Source organism: Hippoglossus hippoglossus, chromosome 9, assembly GCF_009819705.1.
Source record: "Hippoglossus hippoglossus isolate fHipHip1 chromosome 9, fHipHip1.pri, whole genome shotgun sequence".
NCBI lineage: Eukaryota > Metazoa > Chordata > Actinopteri > Pleuronectiformes > Pleuronectidae > Hippoglossus > Hippoglossus hippoglossus.
The window spans coordinates 27,872,177-27,898,569 of NC_047159.1; the positions used below are offsets into that span (position 1 = coordinate 27,872,177).

A 26,393-nucleotide genomic window follows, 5' to 3' on the forward strand; every position below is an offset into this window, starting at 1 on the left:
GGGCGCACACACACAAACACACACCGCACGCACACGCTCACACAGCATCCTTACATGCAGACAGACGGACACAGACTGGTGGAGATGGAGTTGATGTAGGCGCGCTTCTTTGTCACATGGACTGAATGCAGTGACTGGCGCTTTGGATTTGTGCTCTTCACGCCACAGAGAGAGACCAGAGAGAAAATGTGGAGATACACAAACTTGTTCGCCTGTCTGTTGGTTTTGTGTTCGGATGCGTCTTCACAGAGCAAGGTAGGTCAGACGAGAAGCGCATTTTTTGTCATGTTCCATTTTCTTTACCAAGGATTGCATGCACGACTGTATAGTGCTGCTGATTAAAGAAGTATTAATATGTAGTTATGTCAGTCATGGTCAATATATTGCAGCGGGTATACAGTGTCCAGCTCTTCTGTCCTGTTCTGCTGAAAATCACCTCTTAGCTGTATCATGTTTGGGTGTCATGGTGCCTCTGCTTCAGACAAATTAGTGTCTAGACCAATACCCAACATTTTCCTCAAGTCAGACCTTTAATTGTCTGTCTAAAGGTGGCAGATGGTTCAGGTTATGTATCATTTTTTATGATTGGAGGTAATCCTCCCAATGAGGGCTTATGTGTGACAAGGGTAACAATGGGTTTAGGAAATCATACCTCCGCTGTGTGCAGACCTGATGCTATTGGAGTGTGGGAGAGATGACACTCTCAGTGGGGTAACTAATATCTGGTTGTCATTGTTTGTGCAGCTGCTGGACTCCAGTAACATCAACCCCCCCCCCAACTATCCCTTAGCCTAATCCAGCTCTACACACACTTGCATACACAGACATGCACTGCCAGAGGATAAAACACATGTACGGCTCACATTATACAGTATATGAAGACAAGAGGCACGGTCGCCTATGTACTTTGTGTGTGTGTGTGTGTGTGTGTGTGTGTGTGTGTGTGTGTGTGTGTGTGTGTGTGTGTGTGTGTGTGTGTGTGTGTGTGTGTGTGTGTGTGTGTGTGTGTGTGTGTGTGTGTGTGTGTGTGTGTACTCTGGATACAATCAGAGAGGCCAAATCAGCAGCAGTGTGAGTATGGTTTGCTCTGGGTCCCTTAGTTTAAATGAAGGGAAATACTACTACAGCTTACAGTGTTACTTTGACAATAACAACACCTGTGCATGAAGCTCAGTAAAGAAATGGTTTTCCCATTTGCTGGAAAGTAACTCGACTGGCCTGCACAGAGCCCTGACCTCACCTTTGGGAGGAACTGGAACACCAACTGCACGCCAAGTCTCACCACCCAGCATCAGTGTTGGACCGCTCCCGAATGGGAGCAAGCTACTGGAGCCTGTTTACTATAACTGGTCGAAATAAATCGTAGTCCAGTAGTGGTGATGTAGGTGAGGAAGGAGGTAATACAATTGAAAATAACCCTTTTCTCCTACATAAGAAAATAAAATGTACACCTTAAATATGGTAAAGGCTGTAATACAGTGAGGAGGCAGTTTCCTTTTTTGCTAGTTAAACATTGTTGTTTTTAGCCAGGCTAAACTGCAGATTTTTATGGAAGTTTGACTAACGCTGCAAGGCTATCAGTTGCCCCAACTATCAGTTAAATAAGTGAGATACTGGCATTAAATCAGTGAATCATGCAGACATTAGCTGCTGCAACTACTGACAATTCTACTCACTGATATTTTAATGAAGTAAAATATCCTAAATTAGTCAATTAATCACATTCCAAAGTTTTAGAAAATGTTGAAGGAGGTAGAGTAGGTAGAGGATCAGTGGTTTGATCCCAGGATCTTCCAGTCCACATGCTGAAATGTTCTTGTGTAAGACACTGAACCCCAAATTACCCCTGACAGCTGTGCTCGCAGTGTGTGATGTATTATCTCTGTTAGAGAATATATGAATGACAATGAATGTGTGTGGATGTGACTTGTAATGTAAAAGTGTGAAAGCGCTTTGAGTGGTGATTAAGACTAAACTGCTGTATAATATATAGTACAAGTAGTATTAGTAGCAGTCGCAGCAGTACCATCACCAGGAGCAGTGGTATCCTTATGTCTGTATTGTTGTTGATAAAATACAGCTGTGAAACCAGATATGGGTGATGCATTGTCTGATTTTGTATTTTTCGTGTTCTGTTAAATATTATTTTATTATGGTAAAACTTTAAAAAAGTATTTAAGTTTTAATCGTGGCCTGACACAGAGGTGTAATAGAACATTGTCTTTCAGCTTACTCTGATACAACAATCCAAATGATAACCTTTTAATTTAATATTGTAAGGCACAAATACTAAAATATTTCATGAAAATGTTGATAAGTGTACAATTACGTTTAAATTATATGAATGTCCAGTCTTTAATTTATGTCTACCATAAGTGAATAGACCCAAAAAAAACATTTCAACGACAATGAAAGCTATTCATCCAGAAGAGAAAAGCATTTGCACTTTCACTTACTGGACTAATAATCAATCAGTCAATCAATCAAATTTTATTTGTATAGCCCATATTCACACATCACAGTTTGTCTCATAGGGCTTTAACAAGGTGTGACATCCTCTGCCCTTAACCCTCAACAAGAGTAAGGAAAAACTACTGAAAAAAACTTTTAACAGGGTAAAAAGAAGGTAGAAACCTCAGAGAGAGCCACATGTGAGGATCCCTCTCCCAGGACGGACAGAAGTGCAATAGATGCCACATGTAATGGATAATAAATAATAATAATAATAATAATAATAATAATTGTGAAATCAAAATGTCCCATTAGACTTATTTTTGGTGAAGGACTTTGTTTAGACAATGTAGCCTGTTGTATTATGAGTATGTGTGTGTCACTTACCTAAAGTTGGCTAATTGTACGTTTTGCTAAAGGCTACATAACCAACATTTGCTTTAGCAGCTGTTTACTGGACTTTTGCACAAATGTTGCAAGTTCCAAACTTCTTTCCTTCACTCACCATTTCTCTCTCCAGGTTTTTCTCTCACATCACCAACACTTTTGTTTTGCTTTTAATTTTATCATTTCTTTCCTATTGACATTAGGATGCTAATTACTTTCTGACAGTGAGTCACTGTAGTGTCTAGTCTGTCCTGAATGAATAGCTCTGCTCAGAGGACATATTATAACCTCCTGTCATATAAGGTTTGTCATGCAAACTCAATGACTCCTTAAGCTCTTGGTGAGACTGGTAAGTTAACAGCTGTTGATGCTAAATGTTGACATATCATAATTTCTTCTAGGCTACAGCAGACCCCCAGTCATAGTCTGTAGTTGTCTGGTGCCACTAGCATTAATGAGAGACAAAGCCCGCTTAGAGAGGAGCATGGAGGGCAGAGGGTGGCGTGGGAAACAGTGCACCTGCTTCATGTTTTGGTTGTAAACAAACCCAAGGACAATCTGCACAGATCAGCAGGGGGTGAGACAGAAGGAGCCAGCAGAGTGGGATGCCCAGTGTGCTTCATTGAAACAGCATTCTGGAGTATGGCACTCTGATGTTGGCACAGACGGGGATGGGCCAAACATGCATGCTCTTACATGTGCTGTATGGTGTGTTTTAGCTTCAGGTCATTCCCATAATGTGCAAGATATGGCATTTTGTCATGCCATGCTATACTAGTTAGACTTCCTTTAATAGGGCATGTCACATGGGGCTTGATGAAGTGTCAACATTATCAGACTGTGGAGAGACACATCACCCTGTTTGTGGTTAAAACAAAGCTGCAAGCTGAAGAGGAGTAGGAGTGACACTGGTGCAACGACCGGTGCAATATAGATGTATTTTCTATAGACGCTTCACTGTTCTTGATCCTTGAATGTTACTTTAACTAATTAACACCTCAGCCATTAAATCAACCTATCAATCTGCATGGACAGCAAAACCAGTGTGTTTGCTTGGTATCAACTCGCGTTGTGGGGACCTAAATATGTTTACACAGTCATATGGTTGTATATTGTCTTCCTTATAGGGACAAAGAGCAAGTCCCTATAATGTAAATTATTACATTTTAAAGTGAAGACATGTTTTAAGGTTAGGTTTATATTAAGATTAGGGTTAGGGTTAGGCAAGTCAAACTAAGGTTAAGGTTAGAGTTGGTCTCCAGGAAATCCATGTAAGTCAATGCAATGACCTCAAGTCATGGAGACACAATGGTGTGCACATAAACTGTAAAGCAGAGAAACTTATAAAATGAAAGCAAAAAAGAACTGGATACTCAGTATGTTTGTGTTTTTGAAAGCATCATCTGTCCTTTTTCCTCTCAGACTTTCATGTCTTCGGTGAGGCGCCTTCCCCCTCTATGCAGATTGTTAATCCTTGCGAGCCAGATGTATTTTCCTAGATTAGTTTTAAATTTAGCTTGTCTCTGCCGACTCTACATGTACGGAGTCCTTCTATGGCCTCTCTAAAAATTCTCATGAAATCTCTCTCGGGCATATTCTTCCTGTGGGCTTTGAAGCTTCTACAGATCAGTATCATTGTATCCTGTCCTATATTCTGCCTACAGATGTTGGCATAAGTAAGTGCATGACAAGCGTAAGATCATTCTTTTAGAAATCAACTTCACACCCTCAAAAACCTTTGTGCATACAGTGTATTATTATTTACAAATGAAGTAGAAGTACGTAGATATACACATTTGTGTCAGGGATAATAGGACAAAAAATGACAGAGATTTATTGTATTTTTCAGACGTCACCATCAGATGTGTTTCTGCAGTCTTATCCTGTTGGGGGTCCTCGCCCCAGTATCTATAACAATTACATATTAGAAAGTTCTGTAAAGCATGATTTACATCCAGTTAGTGTTAGAGCTAAAAGTATTGTGTCTCCTATATGTAGCAAAACAAAAAGTCAGGGTGTGGAAGTGTTGATTTTTTATGAAACATAGCTAAAATATGTCTATAACTGTAAAGGAATAGTTTGATATTTGGTGAAATATGAGGACGTATGAGTAAAATCAGAAGAAAGCCCTCTCACAATTGTACATTAAAAATGAAGCTACCACCAATCTCTTAAAACAAAAACTAGAGCCCAGGAGAAAAAAGCTAACGTAAAACAACAACAACAACAACAACAACAACAAATGGACAAAAAAGACTTTGGGGAATATTTTGTGCTGCAGTGACTCTGTGGGAGGTGGCATTATTGTGAACACCAATATGTCCTGGGTTCAAACTTTTCAAAATAAAAGCTCTGTTATTCAGCTCAATATAAAGCATTACAGCAACAAAACCAATGTTGTGATTTTACTTTGAAGAGAACTTGCTGAGGAGGAAGCGATTCTATATATATTGTATTCACGAAGAGAGAACCACCAGTGACTCCAACGAATGTCTGTGTCAGTCCAATTTGGTTAAATGGCAAATGGTCTGTATTTAAATGTGCTTTTCTCGTCCTGATGACCACTCAAAGTGCTTTACAGTACAGTTTGTCATTCACCCATTCACACACACATTCATAGCTTCATCTATTAGCAGCACTTTTTTTTCTATGAGGGGGAATTCAGGGTTCAGCATCTTGCCCAAGGACACCTCGGCATGCAGATGGGGAAGACTGGGATCAACCGCTCTACCCCTCAGCCACAGCCGCCCCAGTATGGTGTTATTTTAATAATTGAATGATCATTTAAATTATCTAAATTATCTGGCCGCAATTTTGATCAGAGGTTTGACCTAGTTGCCAACTACTGCTGTTTTTTAGGAGGTTAACGTTTAATAATTTGTTCAATAAATTATTCTAATATGTAGTGCAGTATCAGTGATAAGATCTGCAGCATTTTACAATTATAATAATATTAATAACATAAACATCTGCTGTAACAAATCATCTGAGACAAAAGATATTTGGCAACATCTATCATTCCAGTGGTGGTTGAGGTTTCCAGACATTCACTGGTAGTTAGGGAAGTGTCTCTTTGTGCTTATGATTAAATTATTATGTCAGTCTCTCAGGGATGTGGAGTTTTCTGCGGTTGTTGCTGTCTAAAACTATGTCTGATTTGATGGCAGATTTTGCAATGTTTTTAATTGTGTTTTTGCAATGAAATTGTGGGAGCAAATGAACACTGCACAAATACTGTTATTTGTTTTGTATAGAGCTTTCACACCATTTCTACACAATACATACATAATGCATTCTCCAGCCCCTAAACCAAGTCTTAAAGCCTTGATAAAACCCATTGAAGTTGTCAGAAACTAGCCATAATGTCCTAACAGTTTTTTTCCTGACAACAAAAGAATGATATTTAGACATATGCACACACACACACACACACACACACACACACAAACATCAATCAATCAATCAAATTTTATTTGTATAGCCCATATTCACAAATCACAATATGTCTCATAGGGCTTTAACAAGGTGCAACATCCTCTGTAACCCTCAACAAGAGTAAGGAAAAGCTACTAAAAACCCCTTTTAACAGGGTAAAAAGAAAGTAGAAACCTCAGAGAGCCACATGTGACCAGTTTGTCACTAAAATAGGAAAGCATGCCTCTAACCCTTTGCGATTTATATAAGCGGCCTCGATCCTTGTGATTCGTCTTGTCTTTTGGCTTTTTAGCTGTTCTGCAGGTTTGTTTTTTTGTAGAAAAGTGTTTTGTCAATCAGTGACTTTCCACAACAATGTTGTCACACAAAACTGACACCAGGGAATTGGCTAACACGGGGCTCTGCAGTAAATTTGGTTGGTAAGGGTGAGACTTACGTGTCACACACGTCTGCAAGATCCCAACCAAAAACAAGGAGGGAGTCGGTTCATTGTCATTGTTTGGAGATTAACTACGATAGGTGAAACTAAATGGATTGGTCAAATTTACTGTAATATTGCAGTGATTTCACATAAGGGTGGATTAGTGGAGATTGTGTTAATTGCTGCATTTTAGAGGGACTGGTATGTAGATTTTTACTGTGGAGCCATATTGACAGCTTGATCTTGTACCTGTTTCTGTGGATTTTTCTACGCTCCAAACAGAGTGATCATGTTGTGCAACAAATCAAATGCGGAAATGTGCAAAAAAAGTTCAAAGGTTTGATAACGTTTTCTTGAGTTCTTCAAAGTTACTCTGGCTCGATAGGAGCCTTCATGCCAGTAGCTCATTCAGACATCCAGTATTACAATCCTTTTCTCATTTCTTCGTCATCATGTTCTTAAAAGGACTGAAAAGTTCAGAGAGGAATGTAGATGTGTACCCCGAAAAACAGCAAGTGCTCGATACACTTTGTGTTCAGCTAATTAGCATCTCTGTGCTAATTCCAGTGTTTTTGTTTCAAATCTGAGCCCCCGACCTCATGGCTCATCTCCAGCCTGAAGGGTTTTGAGGAATTCCTCCTTTGTACCAAGTTAATCTTCATAGTGACACAGTAAGACTGTTTATCATAGGCTCAGCTAATTAGATAAAAAAATCAGGTGGACTCTGGACTGGAATGTGGACCCTGGGTCTGGTCTTGAGTGTCCTTGACAGGAGATGATGTGGATTTTAAAGGGATAGTAAGTCCTTTAAAATCACTAACATCACAAGCTTGATGGGCTTAAGGCTGATTAGAGCTGGTACTCATGGTGCCTTCATGTGCGTTTGTGGGGGAAAAAAGTTCAAAACTAGCTGCAGGTCAACATGGATCAAAGTACGAATGTTTGTGTTTGAAGAAGGTTGCAAACATGCATCTGGACATTTTAGCTTTGCCACAGGATACCTGCACTGGCTGCCTCTTGTGCCATACTGTTACCAGCTAGCAAAGCACAAAGAACAGATGATATCCTTGTTTATAGGAACCTTGTTGCAGAGACAGCAGAGCAACACCAATGCCTGTGTAATACATCTCCGAGCACAACTGGGAGTTCACCTCATCACTGTCAGTGCATGTTAGCTGCCCGAGGCTGCAGTGGTTGATCTAATAGAGCTCTCTGCAGTGTGCAGGCGCTTTTCCTCGTATTGTGCAGACATGAGTTCATGTTTGAGCCGTTCCTTTTTGACCTGAAACTTGACTGCACTTGAAAGGTCAGAGCCAAAGACTCAAAGCTCAAAGCATGCGTTAAATACTCTGTACTCTTAATTATTAGCACTCTTAATTGTGTTGCCTGTTCTCATGCTGGTAGGTCAGCTCTTGGCCTGAGATGCTGGACAGTTAGTTAGGCATACTGGCACATATGATTTGACAGGTGGCAGAGGCAGCTGCTCTGATTGGAAGAATGGCTCAGATTTTTCATGATACATCGCTGCCAAATCTTTCTCCTGCTGGAAAGCTTTAGTCCTTTTTGAGCAAACACGAAGTACCGGAGTAAATCCTCCTGGAATTTCTTTGACTTCTACATCCTAAAGCAACTTAAGCTGATGTTGCTACGCAGCAGTTATTGTTCAGCAGGGCTTGAACAATGCAGCCCAGCAGGGCAATAGGCATGGATTCTGCTAAAGAAGTTTAATCTGCTAATCCACTCTGTTTTCATGTGGCTGTAGCATTTGTCAACCTGCTGCCTTTTCGCTTGACTTGGGTCAGGATTGGTCCGGCTCTGCACACAGGAGTCCTGCCCTGTATCAGACCCCCTCCCATACATGTCTGCAGTAATGGAGGGGAAAGCATACACCCCTCCACGTCTTCCCTCATCACTCAGCCTACATTCCTTCACTAATGAGCCCGCACCACCTTCACCACTCCCTCCCTACCTTCATTAAGCCTAATACAGCCCTGCCAGAAGACATCCAAAATTGTGCTATAACTGTAATGAGGGAAACCCATTAAAGAATATAACATTAACTTACATCCTAATCAATCAGTCGATCATTTCCACTTTCATTAATAATTTTCTGTTCCGCACTAGTCCAGCAATTGTGTGTCTCATAAATTTGAGGGACTCACGAGAGACAGATTTTAAAAGGAATGGTCAATCTGTTTAGGTGGAGATAAATTTACTTTTAGTCCATAGTATGAGTCAAGCTCAAAATCCTACCTAAGACCCTCGATATTTGTTAAATGCCCACATAATTCAGCAGGGCCTTTCAAGCTCTATATGGTCAATGTTTGTATTGCAAACTCTGTTATAAATTGGCTCCAGTAACCATGATTCTATTACTATGACATCACCATGGTTATTTTTTCAGACTTGACTGAGCACCTCCAAAGCTCCACATGACATTATTTAACTGTTTTTATGCAGCATGTACTCCCCATTACAAATAAGCTGACCTTTATGCATAAGATTAGTTAGAGTTTCATTTTATTCACAGGAAAGACAATGCATATCAGTGACTGTTCCACTGTTCCAGTGCCGGAAGGTTTTTCATCATCATTATGCAAGGCTAATCTTTTTCTTTACATTTGTCTCCATATTAGTTCTATTGTTTATAAAATTATAATTAATAGTCCTACATCTGAACATCAGTCACATCAGGACAGGACCACAGCTCATTAATGAAGAATGTCTGTGAAGTAATACCATATGTGCATCTGTGCTGTGGTTTATAGTCTCTAAATCTTACCAGGGAGAGATGACAGTCCTAACCTCCTACAACACATGATCCAACGGCCATGATTCTAAATGATGAGAGATGAGCTCCCATCAGTCACATGTACCTGCGGACTATCTATCAGTACAACAAGGCATAAGGGCCCATTCAAAGGACACAGCTGTTGCAAGAGCAATTTACAATTCTGCCCAACAAGGCTTCAATGGCCCCTGTCAAATGAGAAAAGATGGATTAAGAAACACCGTTCAGTTTTCAGCAGACCTCTGCCAATTCACCATCACCATAAGCCTCATCAAATGTCGTAAATCTGTGTAGTGGAATTCTTCTGTGAAATCTCCACTGTATGCCAGCGTGCACATGTCTCACTTAAGAACTGTGTGGAATGTGTGTTCAGGCTGCCATGCTCTGCTTCCTGTTTATTAAGTAAGCCATGAACCTGGCCTGCCAAGGCTCTCTCATCATACATGGCAGCCAGCTGGGGATGCAGGAGTCTTATGAGTTATGTTTGTCTCAGAGGCTTTCCTCTGAGTCACACAGGCTAACATTCAAAGCAGGGGAAACATGTGGTTATTTTTCAGGGTTACTTTCCTTCCCTTGCTTTTGTTTCCCTACAATAGAGGGGGAATTATTATTCATGCAAGTCCATCAGGGGTTTGACTAATGGAATAGATGAGTGGAAGAACTCGCACTGAGGAAAGGAAGAGCACAGCTCATCTTTATATTTATTTAACCTCACCCCACAGGTTCACATCCAGGTCTGATGTTCTAAAACCGTGTTCAACCCCATGGCTGCTTATTTTGCAGCATTACCACAAGGAGACATTGTCACATCATGCATCTAAGGCCTAGTTCATACCTGGTATTACGTGTTGGGTGATTTGATCACATGTGGGCATCTCAAAGAAAGTAAGTTCACATTCCCGAATGACCAGTTGTAATCAGATCTCATTTCCCTGCTCTATATGCACATGTACACCACTTCTGTTTGTCAAGAAAAATGCTGTGATTTTGAACAAGTACAGGAGGTAGCAATGCAGTCCATGTCTCCTGGAAATTAAATGAAGCAGACGAAATTGAAACAATCCAGATTAGATTTGTTCCAGTCAAACTAAATCCCCCAAGAGATTTGGTGCAATATACCTCGATATACTTGAAAGAAAAATTTAATTGTGGATTAAAAAGCCAGCTTACATGATTTGAGAAGGCAAATAAAGAAGTAATACCTCTCGTGCAAAGTGTTAGTGGAGTCTGTGGCCTAGGACACAATTGACAGTTTGGCCATATGTGGTCACCTTCAAATGTGATCTGACCAATCAGACCTCCTTCAGACCTTACATTAACATCCTTCTGTCCAAATGTGGTCACAGTCGTTTAGCAGTTTGTCTGGGGCCACCCATCTCTCATAGTGTATTAATAACAGAAATGATGTGTGTTTGATCATAAGAGGTCATTGCTGAAGAGTTGCCTATGTGCAAACATAAAGGGAAGATAACAGAGACCTAAAAATTAAAAAAACCATGCAAACCTTTTTGTTGGATTCTAAAATGTGATAATTCATGCTCCCTCCTCCAGATCTTTGGGGAGACTGAGCCTGTCCGGATGACATCAGAGGGCTCAGACTGCCGCTGTAAATGCATCATGCGCCCTCTCACCAAAGACGCCTGCCAGCGGCTGCGAAGTGGACGTGTACGTGTGGAGGACTTCTACACAGTGGAGACGGTCAGCTCCGGATCTGACTGCAAGTGCTCGTGCACTGCCCCACCTTCCTCCCTCAACCCCTGTGAGAATGAGTGGAAGATGGAGAAGCTGAAGAAACAGGCCCCTGAGTTACTAAAGGTGAGCAAATGAGGCTTAAAGCCACTATAGCCCTTTTCTGACATGACCTCTGGAGGAAGTCAGGAGAATTGGGGCCTTTCACTCATGCACAATGCAGCGGAAGATTCTCTGCTTAGACACGTTCACAACAACACTGAAATCTCCGGAGCTTTTAGGTAAGGGATGATGCAGCAGGCATGCAAACGTCAGTAACATGCCACTCGCTCGTGGTGAACCCTGCAGAGGATCTCCTGCTGTGTTCTTACATCCGCTCCTCTGGACTTACTGCAGACTTTGTACTAGGGGACCAGGTGGAGAAAGACCGCTGGAGGCTCTCACTTGGACATTTGCATTCACACATACAGCCTCTGTGGAGAAAGTCCGGAGTATCTCCAGAGTTCAGTGCATGTCTGAAAGCAGCTTATGATAGCATGTTTCAAGTGATTCTGATGGTGTCAGATGATGAACATTACAGCTTAAAGGGGACATATCATGAAAATTCCACTTTGTTAGTGCTTCTACACGTTAATGTGGGTATCTGGCATGTCTACCAACCCAAAAACTCTGGAAAAAAAACACTTGCGCGTTTTGTTATGGTTCCTCTAAGTCAGAAACGTCATGCTTGAGTGACTCGAATGAGCTTCCTGTGTATTGTGTCGTCACAATACACTGGAAGTCTCCCTACATGGCCTTTGCCCACCCCCCACCTCATCCCCCCCGCCCCCCCACACTCGTTACGCCGGGTTAACACCGGACGCGGAAGCGCCGCGCCACACAGCACAGCGCCATTCTCAAGCACGCAGCCGCCTGGCTGCGTGCTTGAGAACGGGACGCGCATTTGCTTTCTGCTTTCTCCGCTTGTTGTTGTACCCGTTGAATGTCGGGGTTCGGGGGTAAATGATGGTCTTCATAGCCCCCCCCCCCACCCCTCTCTTTCTCTCTCTGTCTGTCTGCTTGTGTGCTTGTAGTGGATGGGCAGAGGGGGACATTTAATTATGTGATTGGGAAAATTAAAACTCCAGGACAACAGAAGGGGAATACAAAGTATGGGATGCATATTTGATAATTTATATCGTATAAAATATGTAATTTATATCGTTTAAAATCATGGGGGGAGAGGGGGGAGGGGGGAGTTGGCTCATTAGCATTTAAAGGAACAGGCACTCAAAACAGGTCACTCTGTGGAGGGCTGTTTTATACAGGGTAAAAAGGGTGCTGTTTGAAATGATCCTTGTGGTATTTTGACCAAAGTATGTTACAGACATTTCATTAAGACCCCAAGGAACCATATCAACTTGTGGTAAAATGGGCATGCTATGTCCCCTTTAAATGTACCTTGCTTTGCTTTTAATGCATTTTGATGACAATGAGTCACCAAAGAAATATATCCTCAGCCCCATTCATTAAGGACAAATGTGATCTGTGCAAAAACCTCAAGAATAGTTAGAAATGCCACTTTCTCACCTCTATAACTACACTGCAGAAAGACAAACACAATAGGATCTTCCATCATCCACATACAGACATCTCTATGGTTATTGAGCAGGATGTATAATAAGGTTTATTCCAGTTTAAAATCCTGATTCAACTCTCTGTGACCTTGTCTGAGTTATATGTCATCAGAATCTTTTGTGAACACGTCAGCTCACTTCTGCACATACCTCAGCACGCTATCATTTTTAACAGGCTTGAGAAGCACAATATGTACCATGTGAAGTAAAAGGCGGTTCCAGATGTTTGATCTGACTGCACCTTAAAATATGGATCAGCCCAATACATCCCCTAAGGAAATCATTTCATTAAAAAGGAGAGGTTGTATATAATTCAAATGAACCCCAGACTAAGAGCACACCGCTGCCTATAAAGTGTGGATGTCAATAGTGGTAATCAGAGCAAATAGTTTGAGAGGTCACTTAAGCTATTGCTGCAGTTAAAGAGAGACACATTAATCTGTCAGCATTGTGTTCAGGGGATGGTAAATGATGCTAGTTCTCTTTCATGGCCTGAATGACCAGCTCCAATCTATGGTGGACCTCCTCGAGGGAACCCTTTACAGCATGGATCTAATGAAAGTCCACTCCTACATCAACAAGGTGATGTCACAGATGAACACCCTGGAAGAGGTGAGCAAAAAAAGGACATATACCTCCTCATATGATTATAGTGAAAGGTTTTGTAACTTTAAAGTAACAGCTCATGTTTTTCATTCGAAATTTGTTTTTTTATTAGGATAAACCTGATGTACCATCTCATTTTCAAGGGAGTCCCAACATTTATTGCAATCGTAACATGACAATAAAGCAATGCAGTTATAAAAACATGAATGTACAAACAGGCAATAGAAAAGAAAAAGAAAAATAACTGCATACATTAATACATGTGTAAGTAGATCACCAGATGCAAACATAATGCAATATAATCTTCAGGCATAAACACAAGATATTCTTTCTATATGTTTATAGACATACATACATACAGTGACAGCTTCATTAATAACAAGAGCAAATAACAGCTGATGTTATTTAATGGATGATAATCATTGTGATAGTTATGATTCTGTCTTGCAGACAATCAAGACAAACCTTACACGGGAGAATGATTTTGTCCGGGACAGCATGGTGAGCCTCACCAACCAGTTCAAGAGATATGAGAACTACTCCAACATTATGATGAGCATCAAGAAGGAGATCTCCAGTCTCAGCCTGCAGCTGCTTCAGAAAGACTCAGCTGAGACCAAAGTACAGGTTAGAAAAAAAATGCTCAAAAACTAACACACATTGTCCTTAGCTATTAACTGGGACCTATTTGAAATATCAGAAGAACGCGATGACACGTTCAACTTGGTTTACAGAACAATAGTTAGCACACTGCCCCGTCCCCACTGACTGCTACAGAGCGCTGACTGCCTGTTTATTCACATTTGTATTAATATTGAACATATCACATATCCAAATCACACTGAACTCGGCCCTGCCCCTCCCTCAGCTATTAGAAGCACACATGCCAAGTGTGAAGTCGATAAATGTAACTTTTCACGATATATATACGTTCCACAATCTGACAGACGTTTGTGGAATTACTAGGGAGATAATATGCTTTCTATTCACATACACTGTAAAGCAATATCAATAGGGATATTGTATCCATTTTTTTTTTATGTTGCACATATCTAGAAGTTAAGAAGTGAAACTTAATTCATTGTTTCTTAAGGACAGTCAACATATGAAACACACAAGACAATTTTACCCAGTTTCTTAACAAGGTATAATCTGAATATGCATTTTACAGAACACTAATGATGAGAAAACCAAGGTTTCCGTAAAAGTACCCAACAAAAAGAACCCTGCAGCCAAACCCCCCAAAGAAAAGGTCATAAAGCCCAAGAAAGAGGTCATCAAAGCTGGGAAGCCGGTCAAGCCTGACCCTACAGTCAAAGCCAAGGTGGTTGGACACCAGCCTGGGGTGGTGAGGGGCATCACATACTACAAGGCTGCCAAGACCAGTGATGAGCACGGAGAAGGTGAGTTTTCAGCTCGCCCAGGACACTGCATTCTCGCTCACTGCTGTGGTGTGTTCATATAAGGCCATCCTCCCTGAGCTAGAGAAAACACTGTGCTCGCACTTTAGCTGAGTTTGCACTCCCATCTGTGTGCGATCATCTGTGTGTGATCCCCTGTGGGTGTTGAAAATGATCCAAATTAGTTTCTTTGCAGGATCAGGATCAGCCGTCAGCCACAGCTTTGCATGTCTTACCAACACCGTGAAGATGGTTATTAGCTGGATTTAGTTTCCAATAGAGGACAGTGTAAAGTTTTCCTGAGAATGTTGTTTTACACAACTGTGAGATAAGGCTGTAATTGTATTGCTAACTTCACACGTAAGCGGAAGGCAATAAAACAGGGAATCTATAGCTGTGTGGCACACAAGATCCCATCAATACATGATTTACTCCAGTGTTGTTTTTAGCAAAGCTGGTCTAGTCAGCGTAGGATTGGAACGCTGGTGCACATTCGGCGAGCAGGAAATCCAAATCTTTTATTGACAAAATACACGGAGCTGATGGAATGCTGTCTCAATGGAGGGCTGCCATGTCCATGACATGCCTCAGCTTCACTCCTCACAACAATGTGTGGGGACCCTCACCAATGCAGAGAAAACATTTCCCAATTCCTTCCAATCCTCTTTAAGTCTAGTTGAATGAATAGGTATGCTGCGTTTGCACAGGGCACACGCACATAACACTGTCAGACCGTGTGTTCTACCATGTATGTGAACCTCAGCGAGTTCAGCCACCCTTGTCAAATCACTGAAACCAGTCGGTTGCATTTCCATAATCTCTGGCAAAGAACCGGATGCAGAACTTATTTATTATTCATTTATTCACCCCAGAAAGGTTTATACACCTTCATACTATTTTTTCTGCAATGCCTCTCCTCAAGTTAAGTTGCAGTGACGCACATTTTACTAGGAGCTGCCCAGGGTAACCACATTTCTCAGCTGTTGGTCTCTGTACAATTGAGTGGGTATGAAGTGACACACTCACTGTACCTGCTTACAAATTTGATTCAGAAACTGTGGTTAAGACAATTGACATTACAACAGTAACTGTAAGATTGAAAGATTAGATTGAAATCAAGGCATTTGTAACTGTTTGTTACTGGAATCTGGGATACAGCATTATAACAGATTAATTTGGAAACATGTAACTTTGACAATGATAAAAGCAAATATGGTGCTCCTGACAAAAATTGTTATGGTCCTTTAAAACTACTTTAATATCTCCATCACCATTCAAAATATATGAAAGAGGTCTTTGAGCTGTATAGTAATAAAATAACTAAAGTCATACAAGATGTGTTCCATCTGCTTCACTAAACACAGATGGATGTCACATCCGTTAACAATTAGCTAATGTCCTCTTTCATGGGCTCTCCACTGAAAGTCATTACCTACACTCAACCTCAGATAAATTGATTTCAACAGATTTGTTGCTTTTGTGTGGATGAGGGTTACATTTAATGCCAGGTACCACTTGTAAAGTCTTCATCACCTTAAAAGACCTCATGTCTTTCAGAAACCTTCTACTGTTAATTGTAAAAACCTTATCCGAATATTGTTTTCACTTCAGCCTCCATCTGGTCCATGTGTTTAGAGTATGCTCGTGAGGAGGGTCCGCTGCATATGTAGAAACGCTGTAATCTCTTCACATCTGTCTGGCAGCACAGGACGTCAGAGTATGAGGACCAGAAGGAGAGCAGCCGCTCTCTCCGCTAAGACTGTCTTTGATTCGGCCTGCTTTCTTTTTTTATAAAAGAACAAAAGTGAACATTGAAGCCTGAAACTGGAAAACAAGTGGCCAGATTTGACTAGTATGGATTTTTGATGAAAACAACACTTTATGTTCTAAAATATGGTAGGCAGTCAATGTGTTCAGACCATTATCAGATGCTAAATATTCACTCTACGTTACCGAACAAGGTCACAGATGTGATGTGTTGTCCAACCACATCTAAAAGGCAAAGTTGATCATTTGTTCCAAATGTGATGACACAAACATTCATGATTGCAAAAAAGTCATTAAAGGTTGAGATGCAACGACTACTCTCTTCTCAAAAGCTTTGATGATGTTACACTGGATTGTACACATGAAAAGTGATGCAATTCATAGTGCAAATATGAATGATTCTGTTCATTAGCAGCTCAAAGTCCAAAGATATGCAGAGTCAGATTAGGTTAATAGAAGACTCTAAATTGGCCGTGAATGTGAGAGTGAATCCTTTGTATCTGTAATATGCTTCTCGCCCACGGACAGCTCACTCTGTGACCTTCTGTATAGATAATGGATGGATAATCATCTGAAGAGGAGGTAGTTTGGAGCACTGACAATTTCTGTTTTACAATAAGTCTCATTGTGTTGGTATTCTTTGTGTGCTCTGTTGCTAATGTGGCAACTTTTATGTAAACACGTGGAAGTGGATTTTATTTCTCAAGTAGTTATTACTGTTTGTACTGTGCAGTGATTGAAAGGTTTAAAAAACAGTTCGAAAATATCGTCAATGTCCCTACACACTTACTTCTTTATGTTTTGGTAATGTGCCCATCACTAACAAGAACAAGAAGCAGCCTGTTCTCAGGTATTAACAGCTAACAGTATTACTCTCCTCTATCATCACTCGGCATCAGGACTGTCTGACCTTGTTTAACCATCAGCTATATTTTGATTTCTTTGTCTTTTTCCTCTTGGCCTGACTCTACACTCCCCTCCACCCTCCCAGATCAATCTGCCAAAATGTACACCGTCCACCACATCACAGAAAGCCAGTCTGAGGACGGAGGAGCTGAAATGGTCCTGGAAAACATGGAGGCCACGGTGGCTGAACCCATCACTACCACTGCAGTTCCCACCACCACAACCACCACCACCACAGCAACTAGCACCACAACTACTACCACCGCTACACCCACCACTATCACTACGCAGGGCACACCAGCATTTGAAAGACCAGCTCCAACCATCATGCTGCTGTTGGACAACTCCAACAACAACAGTCGGCCCACTCTCCACAGAGCAGGTAGCTGCTTACACTCACACACTCAGTATTCTGTCACAGGCTGTGACTGCAGTGACAGAGACCAGTTTAACAGCAGAAAAGTGCACAGGTTCACTCTGCTAAGAAATGTATGAGTGGGAAGTCAATTTAACTTCTTTCCCTAAACGTACTAGTTTAATGGTCTATAAATGGTCTGTATTCATATATCAATTGTTTTGTCTTGATGACCACTTAAAGCACTTTACAGTACATTTTATTTATTCATACACACATTCATACAGTGCAATTATGATCAGCACTTCTACGAGGGGCAAGTTAGTTAAATGTTCTGCTTTTATTTTGTCCAGGGAAGATCCTCAACTGTGAAGGGACGCTAGCATCCATCGAGCAGCCAGAGAAGCAGCACAGTTATGGGCGCAACGAGGGAGCCTGGATGAAGGATCCCCTGGCCAAAGACAACAAGATCTACGTCACTAACTATTACTATGGAAACAACCTGGTGGAGTTCCGCAATCTGGACAACTTCAAACAAGGTGTGCTTCATTTGGGTCTTTTTTATAACATTCTGTTGCTGAAATGGGTAAAGAGACCCACTATAGTGGTTTTGATTTTTAGCTCAATGTTGGATATCATCTGTTAAATCTGTATGTAAAATATGAATATTTATTGACATTGTAATGTGTGCATTTGTGAAATTGTTTAACGTGTTCAAATTACTTGGTGTCTGTTTGTGGAGGTCACTTAATATATTATTGGATCAATGTTAATGTGTGTTACTGAAAAGAAGTAGACAACTGTCCTTCTTAAACTTCCTTAATGTGGTCTTGACTATCAGTTATGTCTAACCAGCATCAAGGTTTGTGGGGCAAAACACAATCAGACCGGTCACAATTCTTGGTGCTAATGCTTCACCATAGTTAACCTAACACCCTGCCCCCCATCCATCCTGGAGCTGCAGAGAGTCATTTAGTGAATAGCGTGCCTGAGTCCTTTGGGACAAGTGAGTGAGTGTTGGTTGGTGGTAAGGGCGGAAAGGGCTGGGGGTGGGGTGGTGGTCTCATTGGGCCATCCCTGTCAAAAATAACAAATATAAGTTGCTTTTAGACATGCACTGAATTTGTTGCTGTTGTGAACACGTGTCATGTCTGAAAACTGCTATACTGATACTGAACTTAAGATAATGTCTCTCCTTACATCTGATCTCAGAACAATGTTCTGACCCATAAAAGGATCTGATGTCGCATCATTTGGTATTTTACTCAAAATGTGGCGGCAGCAGGCAGTTGTCTAGCTTCACCAGCTGCTACTCAATGTTTCTGCTATTTCTGTGAGGCTAGAGCAGCATTTTTTGGACTTTTGCACTTTGAGGGTAAACCTAGGATCTCTGACGGGTGACTGATCATAGCTACCAGGTAATTTCAAACTGTCTGTTCTTAGTAGGTGTTATGAGGCGGCAGTAGCAGGTCAACAGGAAAATTACACTGATCTACCATCTGGTCTGTATAAGTTGTTTTACTAATCACCCTGGTCGACATATGTGACAACGAGTAGTTAGGGTTTACTGTGGAGCAACTTTTAAGAACTCTGAAGCTTTCACAGGAATACGTTTGGATTTTACATCTTTACAGGTAAATATGGAAAACGAAACCCAAGCATTCTTTTTTTGTTTTTGTAGTTATCATATTAATCTTCTCTATAATCAAGGTAGGTTTCTCTGTGCAGTAAGTTTGAGAGGTTTGAGAAGTGTGTATGTATTGAGGCAGGTGAGTCCAGGGAGAAATACATTTAGGCTGCCGCTACCCTCTTACATGTCTTACCTCTACATTATGAGCTGGCTCTGAATATTTGAATACCTTAATATTCTTTGAATACTATTACAAACATCTTGGTTGTGGTACCATCCTCATTGGTGGCTATTACAGTGTTTACAGACAGACACTAATCTTTCCTCTTCACTAAGTCTTTTTTCAACATTTAACTCAAAACACAATTTTTCGTCCCAATATTTGGTTCTAACTGCAGGATCACCCTGTTTTAACTGATAGCTGTGTTTTCTCTAACAGCAGCATTGACAATGATTAATGCTGATTATCCCACATGCCCAGTGAGACTGATGAGATCTGTGGAATGCAGGTCTTGGTTGTTTCATGGCTTCAGTGGGTGGGAAAATCAACTCCTTTCACATCCAAATCAACTGAGGAATTGGATTACACTCTCTAAGAGAGTTAAGACGATATCCCATTGTAGGACTTGGCTTGTTGATCTAGATGTGTTTGGACAATGGGCTTTCTTACATATGAGGCATCCTGTGGTGCAGTTAGCTCACAGCTGTGTGCGGATGACTAGGTATCTTGGTGAGTGGCGGTGATGCCTGCTGTTCCCTGACGTGTTCTCTCTTTTCAACTGGGCACAGTGGAGAAGGATTAGGAGTGTGGGCTGGCCTAAGGGATGGGAGTGGTGGGAGTGGGGGTGGGAAGGGTGGGGAGGGAGGTTTGGCTGCACGTTGTTTTTGTCCCATTCTGGGCTTTTCATTTATTATTATTATCTAAATCAGACTTCCTGAGGTTAGAAGGTTAAGATAGCAGATGGGATGTGATTAGAAAATGACACCTACAGTACTCCACGTGTTTGTTCAGTAATGAACTCCTAAACATACTGTGTCAGTGTCACATGAAGCCAATGTGTACACAGTCTGGCATTGTAAAAACATTGTCATTGGTTCTTTGAGGGCCAAACTGTTAGCACAACATGCACACAGCTGAATGTATCCAACGTAGATAAGCACAACAGAGGGTTCTTAAACATAAAGACCAGCTCACTATATTGTCCTGCCTATTGCATAGCTGGCTTTTGGCAGATTAAACTGTAATTGTTTTATCACTATCAAATCCTATCAATCACCCATGCAATAAATACAAAGTCCTCCCTATACAAACTAGAATGGCATGGGTGCATACCTCCGCAAAGGGCCCTATGTCGCAATGTTGAAGATAAATATTCCTGGTTGCGCCCATGGCCCATGTCCCATCCTTCCTACAAGTTTCATGGAAATATGCTTTGCAGTTTTTGTGTAATCCTGTTGACAAACAAACAACCAACAGATCCTGTTCAAAATGTATTTCTGTACAGTGGCTAAAAAAAGCCTATCATCCTATCCTCTCTCTGATTTATTTTGCAATTCAAAAATGGCTGTCGCGTTATGTGGCGGTTGTTTTATGCGACTAATAAGAAGCCTGCAGGATAAACAATGGAGATGTCATCCTCCTACATAGAAAGTAAGCAACCAAGCACCAAAGATAGCGACTGAAATTAAAATTACGCTCTAGAAGTGGTGAAGAATGTGGGTATTGTAGAGGTTATTTTAAATTAATTTACAGAAATAACATCTGATATCAGCATAACTTTTATTTTTTAGACTGCTCCTAGCAACTGCTACTACTGGCCTACCACAGCAGATCTCACCAAGAATGACAATTGCTTATTGACATATCCCGTGCTACAGGCCTAACAAGTAGAACATAATTTGCCTTTTCCTAAATAGAAATCAGCTAACATGAATACATTGGGCTGAGTAACTGAAGGGGAAGAAAATTGTAATAAATCATTATCATGCTAATTACACACATCAAGTCCAAGTCTAATCTTCAGTGATAATGTCTGTGGTTTAAGGTTCTGCTATATAGTTACAGAAGAACTACATTTTGATTTAGGTGTTTTATCAGCAAAATTAGGATACTGCTGCTGACAGTGTGATGTTTCCCATATGTTGCTGAAGCAGTAAAAGTTTGGATTGTGTTTATTGCCCAGTGTTGTCTTGGCAGTTGGCTATTGATGAGAAGAGCAGCCTCTTGTGGTACTAAACATGTTGGTAATATTGGTGATACTGGTTTGAGTCATCTGTTTGTACTTTGTAGGCTAACATACTGTTCTTATTTATCCTAGGCCGGTGGAGCAACCTTTTCAAACTGCCTTATAACTGGATAGGAACAGGCCATGTCGTTTATAACGGAGCCTTCTACTACAACAGAGCCTTCACCAAGAACATCATCAAGTATGATCTGAGGATGCGCTATGTGGCAGCCTGGACGCTGCTGCATGACGTGGTTTACGAGGACACCACCCCCTGGAAGTGGAGGGGACACTCAGACATTGACTTTGCAGTGGATGAAAGTGGCCTGTGGGTGATCTACCCTTCCATAGACTATGACTACAACCAGCAAGAGGTGATTATCATCAGTAAACTAGATCCTGGAGACCTGTCCTTGAAAAAGGAAACAACGTGGAGGACAGGTCTCAAGAGAAACTCTTATGGGAACTGCTTCATCATCTGTGGAGTCTTGTATGCTGTCAATGTGTACAACCAGAAAGAGGGTGAGGTGAACTATGCTTATGATACCCACACCAACAGTGAAGCCATCCCTCACCTGTCCTTTACCAATGAGTACTCCTTCACCACCCAGATTGACTACAACCCCAAAGAGAAGGTTTTGTATGCCTGGGACAATGGCAATCAGGTGACATATCAGGTTAACTTTGTCGACCAGTGAGCCCAGCTAGTTTGTGCGACAGATAAGCTCACAGTAGGCCTGCCAGTATGGCACCTATATAGAAAAATTATGTTCAGTATTGACAGCCGAGAAGCAGGCATATCGGACTAAACAGGACAAAGGATGAATCTAGTCCAGCCTTCCACTACCAATGCATGCTATTCAAACAACTGACCTCGCAAAGTACCAAACATACATGCCTCAAATATGTATTGGAATGTGTTTGTACAATATGCCAATAGAATGGGGCGTAAACAGTGGAAATAATCGAATGGGTTGAGTTAAGCTCATCAGGTAGAGTCTATAATAATAGATATTTCTTTATATCTACATTTATGAAATGTCAGCAGGCTGGCTAAAAAGATAAATAGTTTTTAAATCGTGATTTTAAGGGACACTGAAGCTTACATTTTAGAATTATCTCTAGATGTTGCAATAGATGACGGTAATTTCTGAGACCTGAGAATTTTGGGCTGATTGGCATGAGCCGAGGCTGAGTGAGATAGGGTTACATTAGGAGTAACTCCAAAATATAAGTGTTATTATCCTTTAATTTGATAGCTTCAGATAAATATATGTCAATATAATACATGCAGTGTATGGCTACTTATAGGGTGAAAGTGGTTTTGGTCGCTGTATCTATTCCTCCTGTAAATACTGTAACTCATGCTAGCTTCAGCAGAACTTTTATTTAATCCTGCTCTGCAGGACAGTTTTCAGACGATAGTCAATGATTACTTATTTTCCCTTTTAGCCAATACAATTTATTTTGACCATGATTGTTGCTGTACAGACATAGAACTTTCCTGACAGGCAAGCAGTTAGCCATTTGTTTGCCCAATGCAGTAATTCATCAACTAACCTTGCAAGTAGTCACTTATCCTCTTGCACTGCTCATGTCATGAGGATGCATTGATGAACTCACTGCACCTGTCGGAATACAGTTTCCCATTCTTTGTCAACAAGAAGCCACACAGCTGTCGAATGAGTCAGTGATGGTGTAGCATGAATTAATCAGCAGATGCTACTTAGCTAATATAAGCGAGATTTGTGTGCTCCATCTTCACACTGGACTTTATTTTTTCAGCCGAGAGTTGTCTTGAAGCTTACACAGGAAAAGCAGCATAAGAAAATTAGCCAATGTATTAGATAATGCAAAATGGCTAGATTTAGTAACCATCATTAGGCCCTCTAAAGTTAGATCCTCTTTTACCTTTTAATGGGTTTCAACTTTACATAGCACGTTTTGATTGGCTCAGTCCTCTGGCATTTAACTCAACCATGGAGATTATTTCTGCCTCCAGAGAACTTCTACTTCCAAGAAATGTTTGTAAGACGTTACTTTTACGTATTGTTTCACTTGCCCGACTACTCCATCCCATCACCTAGCACTTTGACAATGAATCTGCTTGGTTTATTATTCCGGCCTCATGATGCTTCCTGTCTCCTTACATTAGTTAGTGTTTTGAGAATAGTGTTGAATATAAATTCTAAAAACAACACAATTTTCTTCGAGATAAGAACATTTTTAATTCATGTAACTATAAAAGTCTTATGCTCTTAGGATTTTTATATTTACAGAATTTATTTGACAATTGATATCATAGCCTATAACTTTGTCTAAAATGTCTATGTTGATGTGTAAAAGTATACACTATCTGAAAAAGTAAAAGTATACACTATCTGTCATTGTTAATACATTGTGCATAACCACTACATTAAATGTCATTACTGTGTATTTAGAACTGTGATCAGTCATGCTCATATAAAAGGTGTAATGTAAAATTATTTCGTCAAGCTTCAACAAAGAGAACCATGAAGATTTTTACTTTTGACATTGACAGGCAGAACTGTGTGGGGCACATAGTGGGAATGGTAACCTTCAGCATTAGCATCACAACGCTTAATAGTGCTCTTTAGTCTCATATACCACCACACTGTTTTGCCAGTTGTTGAATGAGTGTTTGGTTTGTTCATATAGGGCATGCTGATTGCAATGAAATATTTTGTTCAGTTGCAAAGTCTTTATACTTAAATGAAATGTAACACAACACTTGAAACCAGCTTTGTGTATGTCTGTGGTATGAAATAAAATTTCCATAATAAATGTCTCATGAGATTTATGAATCAGTCTTTAGTAAATGCCATGGGATAGCAGGACTTGCCTTGCCCAACTCCTGTTGAAGGGATGATGACCAGTGAGTCAGTCCTTCAGATTTCTGGATGTCTGTTCTCATGAGTTATGTTTAGTTCTGGGTTAGAGGTCGATGTGCACTGCTTGATCTCAGTCCAAAAATACACTGAACGACCGGCTCTGGGTCATAGTACTACGGGCACGGCTGCCTGATTTCTTGGCTGGGGATTTGAAAACTTCAGCTTCAAGTCATGCAATTCTACAGAGAGACACTGAAATAAATCAAGAGCTGAATTGTGGGTGTGGAAGAACCATGCATGTGTGTCTCATTTAAAGAAATCAAATCCCCATTGCTATTTAAAGAAGATCTCTGTGCACTGTGGCCTTTTTACACAGGGTATAATGAAGTTCATAATTGAGTATGAGACAAGACTAAGTTTGTGCAGCACTAATGGTGTGTTCAATCGTGAACTCTGTCACGAAATGTTGACATGTTGTTGTAATGGAACAATGATGTCCACACTAGCCGAGGTGATGAACACTGACAATTCACATGACCTATGCTGCTTCAGTCCCAGTGCCTCATGGCAAACACAAAGGCTCTCCTGTTGCTAAATCTGTACTCAACTTGATCCTGTTCACATCAGCAGGGCCTCCTGTTCATCACATCACATACTCATCATATGCCATCGTTTACTCACCGTGCCTAGGATGTGAAGCCTTTGTCCCCATTTCACATGCTACTGTGAACTCAGGAACTGAACTGCACTATTGAGCCATATCATTCATGTTCAATAATTTGTTGGGTTAATGTAGGAAAGCGCTCTCCACCTAGATCCCCATGCAGGCCTCTGCTGTACTGAGGTTGGGGACCTTCCACTGCAGGATCTGCCCACATTGAGATACACACCCAGCACTGCAATACTCCATCAGCGCCTCTGTGTATTGGGTTGATTAGAAACATAAAGCAAAAGCCCACATATCCAGCTGAAAATATACCTAAGAATATATACCGAGGTGTGGACTTGAGTCACATCACTTGAACTCAAGACAAACTAATGAACTGAATGACTTCAGACTGAGACTGACTTGAACACCAATGACTTGGCACCAGTCTTTTAATCTTTTGGCTTGAAGTGACTCTGTAATTTCCCCAAACCCAAAAATGAAAATTAAGGTGTAAAAGAAAGTGTTCAGCTGAGCTACTCCTTACTACAAATACTTGAATGAATCCAGAAGCAGCTAATAACACTGTCAGGAGGAAAATATCTATATGGTATCACGTTCAGACAATAAAACATGAACATGATAACATTGGCCATTAGATAAACTGAACTCACACTTAAAATTATGGTTTTGACTCTAAAACTGTTTTCATTTGATTCCTAATGCTTCTTACACAACTGTACAATTTCTCATTGAATCTTTTGACAGTTACAAACACTTTCATTCACTACTTGCAACTGTGCCTGTTTCCAATAAAAACATGTATCTGGTGTGATTTTGGCCATTGTCCTTTCCTTTTGACACTAAGAAAAGATAGACCACTTTCATGATTATGAACTCTGAACTATTATTCTCTGGACTTTGCCTCCTGATTAAGGAGGGTTTGGGTTTTTATTATCAAGTCTTTGTTTGTATTTGACCTTTGCCTGTGTTTTGTGCTGTCAGGGTTTTAGTGGAAACAGGAGGCCCCAAGATGCAGAGACAAAAATGTTTAACTGAAAGTTTCCTTTAATAAGGCTAAAATCCACAAACCAAAAAGCACAGGAATAGTAGAAGCAGGGCTGACATAAATCCTCAAACAGAAAAACACTGGGAAACTAGAAAAAGATTCAAAAGGGCTAAACTGAAAGTGCAGGGTCTAGGTGGGTGACGTGAG

General features: G+C 40.7%; 1 protein-coding gene across 1 annotated transcript; it reads left to right on the forward strand.

The window, feature by feature from the left end:
- On the forward strand, positions 1–24,488 carry LOC117767829 (olfactomedin-like protein 2A). The gene is made up of 8 exons (XM_034595761.1): positions 1–255; positions 11,037–11,300; positions 13,295–13,402; positions 13,847–14,023; positions 14,568–14,799; positions 17,555–17,851; positions 18,178–18,363; positions 21,773–24,488. Exons 1-8 carry the CDS (start codon positions 187–189, stop codon positions 22,375–22,377), a joined length of 1,938 nt encoding a protein of 645 aa, XP_034451652.1. The 5' UTR covers positions 1–186; the 3' UTR covers positions 22,378–24,488.
- The last annotated feature ends 1,905 nt before the right edge of the window (positions 24,489–26,393 follow it).

What these genes read in the sequence shown, in the direction of transcription:
- LOC117767829 (XM_034595761.1), top strand. Translation starts at nt 187, where the DNA reads ATGTGGAGATACACAAACTTGTTCGCCTGTCTGTTGGTTTTGTGTTCG. An exon ending in AGGCCCCTGAGTTACTAAAG is followed by an intron (nt 11,301 to 13,294) that starts GTGAGCAAATGA and finishes CTGAATGACCAG; the next exon opens with CTCCAATCTATGGTGGACCT. An exon ending in AGATGAACACCCTGGAAGAG is followed by an intron (nt 13,403 to 13,846) that starts GTGAGCAAAAAA and finishes TCTGTCTTGCAG; the next exon opens with ACAATCAAGACAAACCTTAC.